The sequence below is a fragment of the Diplotaxodon limnothrissa genome, linkage group LG19 (genome assembly GCF_057381915.1).
Source record: "Diplotaxodon limnothrissa isolate DT_005_m linkage group LG19, D_limnothrissa_male_GT1.1, whole genome shotgun sequence".
Taxonomy (NCBI): domain Eukaryota; kingdom Metazoa; phylum Chordata; class Actinopteri; order Cichliformes; family Cichlidae; genus Diplotaxodon; species Diplotaxodon limnothrissa.
This window is the reverse complement of record NC_140614.1, coordinates 30510917-30524226: the sequence shown is the minus strand read 5'-3', so window position 1 is coordinate 30524226 and position 13310 is coordinate 30510917. Positions and strand designations below refer to the sequence as shown.

General features: G+C 42.3%; 2 protein-coding genes across 2 annotated transcripts; both read right to left on the bottom strand.

Moving 5' to 3' along the window:
* Positions 1–904: 904 nt before the first annotated feature.
* tmem179ab (transmembrane protein 179a, genome duplicate B) lies at positions 905–2369 on the bottom strand. Its single transcript, XM_085343448.1, has 4 exons — positions 1930–2369; positions 1322–1459; positions 1164–1242; positions 905–1078 (listed from the first exon to the last, which is right to left on the bottom strand). The coding sequence occupies exons 1-4, from the start codon at positions 2229–2231 to the stop codon at positions 905–907; spliced, it is 693 nt and encodes a 230-aa protein (XP_085199574.1). The 5' UTR covers positions 2232–2369.
* A 3101-nt stretch (positions 2370–5470) lies between these two features.
* Positions 5471–11997, bottom strand: LOC146612516 (uncharacterized). Its single transcript, XM_085343490.1, has 18 exons — positions 11907–11997; positions 11705–11794; positions 11435–11578; positions 11196–11354; positions 11013–11094; positions 10721–10910; positions 10472–10615; positions 10072–10262; positions 9860–9995; positions 9720–9768; positions 9522–9651; positions 9246–9420; positions 8804–9146; positions 8616–8718; positions 8318–8369; positions 8075–8207; positions 7015–7094; positions 5471–5581 (listed from the first exon to the last, which is right to left on the bottom strand). The coding sequence occupies exons 1-18, from the start codon at positions 11995–11997 to the stop codon at positions 5471–5473; spliced, it is 2403 nt and encodes an 800-aa protein (XP_085199616.1).
* Between the last annotated feature and the right edge of the window lie 1313 nt (positions 11998–13310).

Genomic DNA, 13310 nt, shown 5'->3' with positions numbered 1-13310 from the left:
CGACTTTCCTTTCTTCCCGTAACCTCTGTCAATAAGTGAGCGTGGGATTTAACAGGGAGAGGGAGAAGTGCATGCAGGTATACTTGTGTGTCTAGTCACAGTAATATAGAGTATATTGGTTTGTAGCCTATAAAGTGTGCAGAAGAAGCCTGAGTTGCTAAATGGCACAAGATAGGATCTGTTTTCTTATCTCACACAGATTGCTAAAAGCCTTTTAGACTGCCTGCCAAATGCACGAATGTGTAGAGCTGCAATTTGTCTTTTTTTTTCTACTTTTTTTTTGTTATAAAACACCTTTTGTAGCTGCTGATAAATGTGTAAAGATGCTGCAAACGCACACACTGTTTATGCTGGAGCATGCAGTTCTCACTTTGCAGAGACGCACTGTGGATACTGGCAGGAAAAAAAGAAGCCTAAGTTAGGAACACATTTATTGGTGAAGAAAAAAAACTCCTTTATGTCTAAAAAGCACCTGAGAAATTTTACATGCTTTAGATCCATGCAGAAATTTCACAAGGACAAGATCCACCGGCCAAACTGGCCAAACCATTAATACCGTTTTTTGCTAATCAACAACGTATATTTGATAAAAGATGTATTTTTTTGTTTAAAAGAAAAAAGTTTTAATACTATCAAATCTGGGTTGGGGTTGAATAAGGGATGGATTATCTCAATATAGCACAGGAAAGGTTAACAACCATCTGTAGCTTTTATTCTCAGTTACTTCTGGAAAACAGCTAAAACTGTCGATTTGATTCAATTCATCATCGTGGGAGCAAAAGCCAACCGATTCTGATTGTCTACACAGGCGAATACTGGTGTTGGTCACGGCAGGCAAGAGGACTACATGGTTCTATATGGTTAACTGTGAATGAACGTGTATGTTTGTGCGTCTTGCTGATTTCTAAATCAGGCCGGTCTTGAGGTCAGAGCCACGGCGTGAAGAGCGGCCGAGCAGCAATTCCTTCTCGTGGATCAAGGTGTCGAGCAGGTCCTCTTGTCTGTAGTTGTGGTAGACCTTCAGAAAAGCCATCACAGTGATCCCGAGCCAGGTGAGCCAGGCGGCCCACAGCCCAAACTGAAAGAGTAAAAGCAGTCATTGCATTTACTACGACTGTTAAATTCGTTACACTGTCTGTACGTTAATTTTAAAAGATTTTTACCTGAGCTATAGCAAACTGGTCATAGAAAGCAGAGTTGTCCAGACCCAGTTCTAGATCAGTATCCTGCATGTCTTCACAGCTAAACAGAAAGTGGCATTTAGAGGGACTATACCACAGCATCATCCGGAAAAAGTAGAACACCTGCGCTTCTCTCTCACCTGTTGGGCATAGTCCCACCTTCGGTGATGGCGTCACACCACAGGTTAAAACCCACACTAACGATGGTGCTGGACAGAAAGACTGTGAACACCACCAGGGAGCTAATGAGCAGGTTGAGGAAGGCATTGAAGATGGAGCTGCAGGCAGACAGAACAGAAATACAAAACAAACTGGGTTAGGGCAGGCAAAAACCCTCAACATCTCTGGAGTATGTTACAAAACTGACACAGAGGCCTATTACTCTGCATGACGTATGCAACTCTGATGATTAAGTCTTTCAATCACACATCAACATAATGACACATAAGTTGCTTTGATGTCACAAAAATAGTAGGTGAAGCATAGGCTTTGATTTCTAGTTTAAAATGAGTATTCCCCCATCTTTGGGAGATGGCAGTGACTTGACATTTTACAGGATGCTTCCGTGCCCATTTCCATCCGCTATAAAATAGAGTATAATACATGCAGGCTATGAAATATACAAGACAGTGCACGAACAAGGGCGTGGGAGATGGACAGGAATGGCACATTTACACTCAGACCGCTGGAGTGGTATTGCTTCATAAGCTTCTATTTAAGGAAGAGGCACAAGTGAACGGTCACTCACTCGTCGTGTCCTTTGCACAGAAAGAACAGCAGCCTCCAAGCCTGCACTGCGGACAGGATGAGGGACGCTATCCCGACAAAAGTGATGAAGCTGCAGGAGGACTCGGGTCCCCACTCCTCCACGATGAAGCGCTGCTTCATCACAGTGATGTTTTCATTTTGCCACATACCCCGCGTGAACAGCAGGCATTTCCCCCCGAAATCCTCCGTGTTTTCAGACAGAGGCACCACGGCGATAAAACCGAAAACGAAAGCTAAAAAATAAAGGATGCACTGGGCGAAAATCAAATTGTCGAGGGCCATTTTTCTGTCTTCCCTGCTCTGCACTCAGCGTCCTGGAGCAACTGCGGCTGCGCAGTGGAGACTGACGAGCGGAGGCGCAGCATCCGACGTTGCTTTGCTGCAAATTAATGAGCAGGCAGAGGCCTTCAGGGCTCTCCATCTTATCTACGTACAAGCTGTGGAGACATTCCTCTTCACTAATATACCCGTTCGCAGTGGCTTACGTATATTACAGTTAGTTATGATATTTTTAGTGACCAAGATAATAATTTTCTCTCCGCCGTAGGTAGAAATAATAATATAAAAGTTCTTGTATTGACACCCCTTTCCTTTTTTACAATCTCCAGTATTTTTACTGAAGCTAGATACAGTTAAAAATGCCCCTTGATGGCACTATTTTAGTTTTTTCTACACATTTCCCCAATATTATAAACTCTGTGACCTCCACAACATAAACTAAAGTTCTACATCATTTGCTGCACAGCACGATTTCCAGAGACTTACATTGAACTGCTAAAACTGTAAAATATATAACTATATATACTAAAATATATACCAAAAACTTACTGATAATAATACTACTATGAACATTTTCCTGTATAGGAAAGATATTAAAGGTGCAACTCTAAAAAGGTTCAGCATAATCATCTCCTTGGGCACAAGCACACATTTTGCACACACATAAGTGTATACTCACAAATTAGAGTAATGGTTTGTTTATACATGGTGACAGTCCTTAAGGAAGGGCAGGTAGCTGTCACAGCCACCTGACACGCTTCAGTGAGCCCATCTGGTGAGCTGGCCAAGGTGTCTCACCCTTTTCTTGGCCACCTAGCTTTTGCACTGCTCACAGTGCCCTCCAGTGGGCAAGACACCTGCTGCCATGTTGCACCAAGGTCTGAATGTTTCATGTTGACAGTATGATCACTGGCCTTCACGCAAGGCCAAACCTGGTGAATGTGATGTTGTAGAATACAGAGATGAAAAATGTGGAATAGCTTTTACACTCAAGAACATTAAAAATTCCAAACATCGAAGTGTGTTTGGAAAATCCACTGTGGGTTGTGTATTCTGGGTGCACAGCATCACCATCAGAGGTTCCTATTAAGATGTTTTCGTTTAGGAGATTAATAATCATGCATTTTTCACCACAACAGTCCTCGCAACACAATGACAAGTATTTATATGAGAGTTTTCCACACATCATGTGGCTATTTGTATCCATCTTGCAAACCGCAGGGTTTTTTTTGCATCATCTGCCGGCACATGATTTATGTGTCATTTTCGCCACCGCACTCTGATTTCCACGATGGTATCAGCTTTTAGATTAGCTTGAGTTAGTGTGTGTGTGTGTGTGTGTGTGTGTGTGTGTGTGTGTGTGTGTGTGTGTGTGTGTGTGTGTGTGTGTGTGTGTGTGTGTGTTGAGCTGAAAGCTGATTTCACTCCAAGACTTTGAGACAGTTTGCTTTTTAGCGTCATTAGGCATTATTTATTATCCTCCTCGTGCATTTTTGCTGCGTTCGATTTTTATTCTTGTGCTCATGATATATTGTCCGGATTTCTATTTCCTTTTTTTTTTTTTTTTTTTTTTTTTTTTTTTTTGGCCTGTCCCGTTTGGCTCTTTTGCATCAGAATTGTTGTCTAAAGGCAAAGAAAGATGCCCAACGGATTTACTTTACCAAACTGACCATCCCAGCCTTGCCGTAATGGTCCATTTGATTCACCTTTTATTGTTTATTTTATTTTCACTTACTGAATACGGGACAGACTTGACTGGGGGAAAGAAGGGGAGAAAGAAAGAGGGAAAGAGAAACAGCTGAGAAGAGGGACGGGGGAGAAGGGCAAAAGACAAAAACCAACAGAACGGGCAGAGAAAAAAAATGCATATATCAATCACCTGGATCACCTGCTGAGAAAGAAAAAAGAAAGCAAGCAGAAGAGAACAAGAGTAATAGAATAAACAACATCACAATGATACATGGGAATATGACAGTAAATACTAAATGTTAAACATTATTGTGCAGCACATAAGATCAACAGAACACAGTGTGCTTTGAGGTAGGAGCCAAAAAGGGTGTAGTTTGTGGGTGTGATCACCCGTGTGTACACCTGTGAGCATGGACGCGCTTGTTTTTTGTTTTTTTAAAAGGTTCCTTCATGTAATAATCTGCTAGAGGGTGTGGGGGGGCCACAGCCCCGTCCTCCAGGGCGTGAAGCAGGTGTGGAGGAGATCCATCATTTTCCATCACAATCCATCATTTTGTACTGTACACCATTTTTGCTATGATACAGACTGTGCTGTTTGTGAGATGTGTTTTTCTTCTTTTACAAAAAAAAATAAAGCTTATATTGCCAAAAAACATAACTGTGCTGGTATGCTTCTCGTGTCTTTTGGCTACACTTGAAATATCATCTAGTCACAAATACAAGGTCATAAGGAAAAGCCGAACAACTTCATAAGGCAGTCCCCCGGCCCTTACACAAAGAGGAGATTACACGCACAGAACTCCAAACCCCACTTTTAAATAATACAGCATGTGTGGGCTCGTGAACTGGGCACCCAGGGGAAACCCAGAGCAGAAGTGTGTCAAGCTGAAATATGTGTTAAGTTATTCACCCCGCGAACAAACCACAGAGGGAGAGAAAGAAGGAGGGAGGATGGAGGGAGGGAGGATGCTAACCCAAATGCAGTCCCTGGGCTTTGTGCAAATATGAAGAGCAATGGGCAGAAGAAAGCCTTGGGAGGTCATCCATTTTTCATGAGATGCAATGGCAGCAAAGCAAACATCCCTTTTTTTCCAAGAGGAGGAAACCAGTGAAGAATCTAAAGTGCACAATCATTTTCAAGGACATCACAAGTGCATTTTAAATGTAGTGCATCTATACTTGAATCGAAACACGCAACGTTGTTATGTTCATCAGAGGAAAGTCAAAAAAGACATAATGTAACTCAGACTTACTACTCTTTACTCGAGTCATAGTTCATAGCAATATTTAAGAATTCATGTCTCATCATTTACTGAGTATTGCTGACACGAGACATTACAGCAGAAGATTAAGGGTGAGGTGGGACAGTACCACTGGGCGGGAACAAAGGCTGTCAAAAGTATCTGACCAGGTGATTGGAGGATGAATCTGGTGGAGGTTAACACTCTTTGTGGTAAACTTTAACATTGGAGTGATTTTTTTTCCCTTTAGATTTTAATTTAAATATATTTAAAATGCATCACATAAGAGGCTGTTCTTTGTCTTGCAGATGATCATGCCCTCTTCACTCGTTTGCCTTTTCTCGATCCTGCTCTGCCACTCCTTATGGCTCCTTGGGAAACCTTCCCCGAACTGCTCCAACCTGCGGGCTCATCTTTCTCCGCCTGCAACACGAAACAACAGCAAAAACAGACACAATTACAGCCTCATATCCTGAGCAGTGATGTGGAGGACCTGATGAAATATCCTGTACCCATTAATCTTTCCCCAGGGGGTGCAGGAGACTGGGAGCACTGGGCCAGCTACTGATTAAATGCTCCTAATAGAGGCCATTCATCTCCCCTTGAATCATGAACGTTTCAACATGCAACATCACCCCACACAAACGCTCCCCGCCTCTCTCTGTGCAAATATTGGTGTTTTCATAAAGACAGGAAAGTCGATAGTATTTAATTTTGTGATATCTTTTTAAGCGGCCGTGATTTCTTAGTGGGCTCCTAAGATTTGATGGATGACTTTGTTTGCTCCACATGGTGAAAATCTCATCTATAACTGTGCCAGTAATCATCACGAACAGTCATGCTTGAGGTCATGTGGGGCCAAATCCAAATTTATAGTTTGAACTAATAACTGCTTAATATCTCGATTTTATTATTATCTTTAGTCGCACTGGCACAAAGAACATGATAGTTTGATCAGTCGTTAAGTGTTTGCCTTCAACTAATTTCACTCATTAGTGATTAATCTCTCTATCTGCCAATTAAGCAAATCCTACAAGTATTGTTTCTGGCCTCGGTGAACAATTAGGTAACACTAACAGCCCTTCCTACTAAACAACCCCCTGGAAACCCACGCTTACACAGAAACTGCAGGGTAATGAATGCAATGCCATCACTCCAAACATGCACTCTACAACTAAAATAGATTGGCCCTGATAGACACATTTTTGTACAGTATAGGCTGTTCAGTCATGCTCAGGTATAATCATCATAAATTAGCATGGCCTAATTGCGTTTCACCTGCCAAGCGCCATATGGTCCCTAGTTCAGAGCAAAATAATTAGGTGACTACATCCCAATTAAACAATTATCCAATGAAACCTCTGTAAAATAATTATGTGGTCATATCTGCACAGTGCTATTAGAAGTGTAACACTCAGGTCAACGCACAAGCAGCATTTAAATGGAAGGAAATGTGTTACAGAGCAGTGGCCACTTTGTTTTTGACAAATAAATGGTAACCATGTTCCTGGCATCTTATGGATGTTTCACCTGTGCTCCAAGATACTCCAGAAAAATTCCCCATAAAAATCACGTGACTTTGGACAATGACATCATTGTAGGCGGAGGTCTTAAAAGCAGTGATGTTTATGCAGAGGGACGGGAGAAATGTGGATGAAAGGTACTAAAGAGGGGACCTGCCAGGCTGTGATGTGATGAAGTGAAATCCTCCGGGACTAAAAATGAGATCATCCAAATATTACTGAGCATCTTAACTGGAACAATAGTGACCCCTATTGACAATTTTGTGATGAATGCATAATAGACTCATCATAACACATGTTGTACATTTTACGGTGTGTGTCAGAACAAAGTACCTGATTTCCATCTCTGTTTTCTCCTTTTTGCTTTGCAGTGAAGTCCAAAAAATTGACGAGTCCACAGGAATAAGGCTGACCTAGAACAAGAGAAAGTCCCTTGTCATCTGCAAATGAACAGAAATGTTATCAATATTGTTTTCTGTTGGAATTTCCTTAGAAGTCATAATCCAGTGATGAACACATCACATAAATGGGGATCTTGGTAACAACAAGTCTGACACTATTATCTTTTATGCAACACTGCTCCACTGTTACGTCTTTAACCGCTGTCTCTGCGACAAGGTTGGGGCATCAGTACGGGCCAACAGGCCATCGCTCCCTGAGGCTCAACGGTGATCAGCAGATGGAGGGAGGTCTGCCTGCGGTGGTAGACGGTACACCCTTTGACAGAAAACGTGGGGGAGGGAGGGGATGCTGTTTAATGGATCACTGAATGCTGCAGCAAGGTTAAGGGAACCAATCTCTGACACCTCACTTCCTCTCCAATCTCCCTCTCCTAGCAGCCAAGCCCCCCTGCTTTTGGTGCCTGCATCTTGCACCCCTGCAGTTCCTCTGACAAACAATTAGTTCTGACCCTTAACACACACACACACACACACACACACACGCACACATGCATACACACACACTGCAAAAGATAGAATTGTTTCCAGAGCTCTAAAGGTTGAGCAGGCAACATGTCTTGTTATCTCTGCTGATCACTGAGCACCAAATGGCTGCATAGATTCGTGCATACTTTTAGAGGTATATTATTATTTGTTTAGACTTTTTGTGATCCAAAATGCACCGGCTGTAATAGCTTAGCTCTGTAGCAGACACCTGGAAACACTACATCCAGTCTCAGCATCCTGTTTCCACCATTTGCCCATTTTGCAGTGATCGAGCCAGGCTGAGTGAGAGGATTCATTAGTTCTTAACATGGATTCAAGGAGGCGCTCATTCTTTGTGCCCAAATAAACCGAGGTGGTTTCAGTGTTGCAGGTTGGGCTGGGGTTGACAGATGTGTAAAGAAAGGTGGAGCTACACACAGAGAAGAGGAGGGAGCTGTCCTGCTTACCCATCCCTGGCGAGCCCCTGGGTATAGACCAATTCAAAACAAAGCTCTGATGAAGATCTGTCAGCATGTCGTGGGTTGTTTCAGCTGAGGTACATGAGAGGTGTTGGCTGGAGCATCCCTGTGGTTCGTCTTGCTGGTGGCATACAGTATACAGTGTAAACACACTCACAGAGAACACAGCTGCTAATTAGATACTGAACCAATAGAGTCACTATGTACTTTAAAATTAAAATTATTACCTACCTGATGAGGTTTCTTTTTCTGGACGCAGTGAGTTGGGGCTACCTCAGTGAAACTGAAAATCAGTGAGAGGAGAAGGTTGGCTGAGTGACATTTGAGGGGCCAGGACTGATATATTCATGAGCTCGTGTAGCAGCTAGTTATGTGATCACTCAGTGGATGACAATTAAGCCAGATATAATTATCAGGCAGCCCTGATTGTTGTCAAATTCATACTGGAAATTCAACTTGCACCAAATATCAACCAGTTTTAATAATTTACTTTATCATAAGCATTGTGAGATTTATGATGACCTCTGACCTTGTGTCTGAAAGAAGGCTTTCATATGTGGAAGGTCTTGAAAGCCCGTCAACCCCGATAGTATCTTCTTCCAGAAAAACATCTGCTTCATCACCTTCTCCCACTTGTAAAACGTAAGAAAGTGCTTCCATTTCTTGGGAATCTCTCAATATGTATGGTGTGTGCAGAGAATCCAAGACAAAGCTTACCATCTGCAGAAAGCATCAGCTCTACCATGCTGTCTTTGTTCAAGCTGCTGAAGGAAACAGGCTCTGTAGCGCCATCTGGTGTCAGCACCAGCTCAGGGATATTTAGGAAAACACCAGCTGATGAGTGGGGTCTGTGTTCTTCTTCTTGTCCCCTGCTTTGGCTACTTCTATCCGTCAGCAGAGAGGAAATCATCTGCAGGGTCAGAGTGCTTTTATATGTGTGAAGCGGGTCCCACTTCATAAGAGGCAAGGGTGAAGCTGAGGTAGAGGATGAGGCAGACAAGGATCTTAGATCCTCCTCAGAAGAAAAAATGTTCTCTTGAGTCTCCAGCTGCTGCTGCTGCTGCGAATACAAAATAAAATCTAAGGGTTGCCATTACTTAAAATCCCTTTGCAATTGTATATTGCAACCAGTATTACCAAAGACAATGAAAATATATACATTGTAAATGACAGGATCTTCTTCTTCTGGGTCGGCTGTATGTGCTGTTTGCTGTGTTTCTATTGCCATGTGCACTGGCGAAGAGCTGCATGTGAGTAGACGCAGAGCCTCGGTGGGCAGAAGCATTTGCTTGCTGTTGGGCATTCTCTCTGTGTGCTCTGGCCACACTACCTCCCTGAAATGAGAGTGCACGTCATAAATCTGGTGTCTAATGCATATTGTGTTTTAACATAATTCAAGCAGTTGCTCCAAGTGTGACATCTACAACCTCAGTACCTCAACTTGGAATCTGGTTTCCTCACTTCCTTCACAGCCTTTCTGACCAATTTCACCTGCTCATCTGTTGATACTTTGCCAACTTTCTGAGCCCGGTACAGCTTGGCAGACAGCGGACATGGTGGCATTTCTGCAAAACAATGTGATTAGATGACATCTCAGTTATATCCTAATACTGTTTAATAATATCTTTCATACCTTTCTTCATCTGTGTCATCTCTGTGGTCTCAGCTCCATCTTCTTCATTCTGATAAAGATTTTTAGGGAGAGTTAAAAGTCCTTTCTAGGCTGTCTTGGTATGTACATTTTGTCTTGCTGTAAATGAGTGATTCACCCACATTGTTTTCAACAAGAATGTACTTTAAAGCCTCTGTGCACAGGCCAACTCCTTTACAAGTCTGGAGGAAGTATTTGCTCATATCTTCAGTCTCTGTGTGGCCTCTCTTCAGCAGAGCCCAAGCATCAGAGTTACAACTGGGGGTTGAAAGCACAAATTGAGTCTGCAAGTGAGCTTTTATTTAGTAACATTATATTATCAAACATGTAGTACCTGCTTTGAATAAGTACATCTGCAAACAGCTTGGCATCATCAGTGGTCTCTACTGCAGGCCTGGCCCACTGGAGGTACCGTAATGCCTCTTGAGGCTGTTTCCTTGTCAGGAGACAATGGATGATGCAACGATGCTGCCAGGAGAGGGCAGGAACATAGGCCTTTGGGCTCAGTAACAGCTCCATGGAGGCCTGGGATTGGTTGTAAGATAGCGCACAGCACTTTGTTAAGTAAATTTCTTATCAATTAAAAGAAAAAATGTTGTAGCTCCATTCATTACTTATTATTTGCAAATTATTAAATCACTTTAAAGTATGCACATATCTCATTTGAGTCACCTGCATGCCATTTTGGCCGTTTCAACACTTATCTTTTTAATGTTTCGTTTTCAGCTGCATACCTCAGTGTGTCCATGATCAAGCATCCAGAAGGCTCTGATTTGTTGGGAAAAGGTGGATGGAATTGTGAACGCATGACAAAAAGCCTGAAGGAGGTCATCTTTGCACTGTAGGAAATTTGCCACATCCAGGATGAAGTACATGAGCTTGTGTCATAAAAGTTAAGACACATTTAACCTTAAGTAAGTGCACATAGAGAAGCAACAAATCAGTATGTTTCACAGAAAAGCTTTGCTGATTTGGATGGATACAATGGCCTGGACTGACATGTTGTCAATATGAGGGATCAGCACGAGCTTCAACAGCGCCTGCAGATTAGGGGGAGGATAACGTGGATCTGTGCAATCTCCAGACATCCAAATGCACCCGTGTTGTTTGCATAGCTGTGTCACCATGCTCTGTATCAAAGACTTGAATCTTCCCATTTCTCCCTCCTCCCGTCTAATAAAAGGTAAGGAAGTTAAAGGGGAAAAAACAGGTAGGAAATTGATAAAGTATGTTCAGAGAGAGACTTGCTCTAAAATGAAACCCTTTCAGAGTTACCCCTGTGTTTCAAGACCAGCTTTTCGGTGGCTGTGATCCATTTCCTTCCACATCTGAGTGATACGCTTCACTTCTTGGGTCTCTGACAGAAACAACAGAGAACCAAACATTAAGAACAAAAGGATTTAGAGGTATAATAACAGTTCTTCATCCCAGTTTATTGGGATGTGATGATATCTATACCAGGAAACTTTGGCAGAAGCCCCATGATGCCCCACCACTGAACCAGCTGTCCCAGCCAGATGTGTTGCATCAGCATCCTCTGCTCTCTGTTCCAGCAGCCATGTCGGATGTCTGAGGAGCTGTATGTGTCCTTGCAGACCACACATGGGACTCCCACTCCTGCATAAAGAAGACATTGCATTTCAGAAAGGCTTTTATCATGTCACAGCATTAAAGATTAGGATATCTTTAGCACAAACCATGCCAGAGGTGGGCTGAGCAGAGATGTTTTCTTCCCCACTGGGCCAATGTAAGTAGGTTCCTTAATTTTTGGAGTAACGTGTGCACTCTAATGAAGGAGCCGCGGTCCAGGAACATCCACAGACCCTGGCAACAGCTGAAGCCTGAGGGAATAATTAAGACACAATAGATCCAAAGATCCAAAGTATATGTTACTCAAAGTAACTTCAACTTCAAATTTAAGTTTGCACATTTAGAAAGACTGAAAATATGATGTAATATGTACTTACATAAGGTTAATAACTCCTTTTTAGCAAACTCTGCTGTCCGCTGTACCCAGCAGCTAAATGCTGGTGCGATTTCCCCCACATCAGTATAACCTTGTTGAAGATACAGTGTTAAAGGAAACAACAAACAACTGTGGAATTAAAGGGTCTTTGCAAAAATTGTACAGAGCACTGGTTTCATGATGAGTGGATGTTCCTTTTCTACCTTCAGCTGTAAGCTTCCTCAACCAGCAGATGATGGCTTTTATGTTATTGCTGGCCAATGCCTCAGACCACTGACCCTCTTTGTCCAGCATCACACTGAGCTTTTGGTATCGAAACCAAGACAAGGGAGATCACACACAAAAAAGTGGGTATACTGAAAACATCTAACAACTACTTTACCTACTGCATTGCACAGGTCTTTCAACTGTAGCCCATGTAATGTGCTTAAGTGGTTAAATAGCACGTACACTTAAAGCTAGAAAATCCATTTATATAAGTGTTTCCACACTTACATCAGGAAGACCAGACTGAAGCATGAGGACTTTAGTAAGTTTTGCATTTGTTGGGTCTTCACATACTTACTCGGTGTAACGACTGTGGTCTAGTTTTCTGCTGTGGGTCAGTGAAACTTCCCTCTTGGTCTCTGTAGTGGTGACTGCTGTGAGTTCTGTCTGCCCTGTGGATTTGCTGACTGGCCCGCTAGTAACATTCTCTTCTTACACAAGCTACTTTCGTCCACGTTAATCCTCTAAGCTCACTCTCAGTTAACATTTCATTGGCTGATTTGCAGAGTAGTCGTGACTGCATCGGTGTGTTTGCATGTGTGTTACAGGCGGGGAACAAAATAGGTAAGAATATCAGGGGTTAAAGTGAACGTCTTAAGTAAAAGAGAGAAGAAAACTCCCATTTTTTCTTCCAGTTTAAATCTTGTTTTTGTCATTTATGACCAGTGAAGTGTTTTTATTAACTGGCAAAGTGGTAAAAGTACCACATGCTTTTCAGATCACTGCATAGTTTTGTCATTGTCTTTTGCACTTGTCTTCATTTTGGATTGCCAGCTGGTAAAAAACAAAATATTTCAAAGAATTTTATAGAAAAATCAAATCAAAATGAAATAATAAAAGTAGCTGGAGCCTGACTGCAAAGTTTCTACCACTAGAGAGCACTGCAACTACAATGTGCTTCAGTTTTAAACTTTTTTTTTAAAGCATTTATTATTAATGTAGTCTTCAATACAAAACCCCCCACCAAAGACTGTATGTTTATTTTTCTGCATCATTAAAAGATGGCTTAAACTTTGCAGTTAGGGCAATACTGCTGATGCAAAGATGATTTTTTTTTAACTTTATCCTTTTGTAAAACTTTTACTGGTAACACACACACTCACACACACAGAGAGAGAGAGAGAAAGGCAATCGGCCACTGCTTTCACAGTGTCGAGACAGTCAGATTTGCATAGGTGGCAGAAGGTGGGTCCAAATCCCTTATGGGGCCCATGACTGATTAATGACTAAAGGGGATTAGGAGGTTCAGGACTTGGCTGCTAGTCTCACTCTGATGCTGCTGTGGCTGCATTCACGCTATCTGTGTCACTACAACTACTCGCCGCTCTGGACTAAATCTG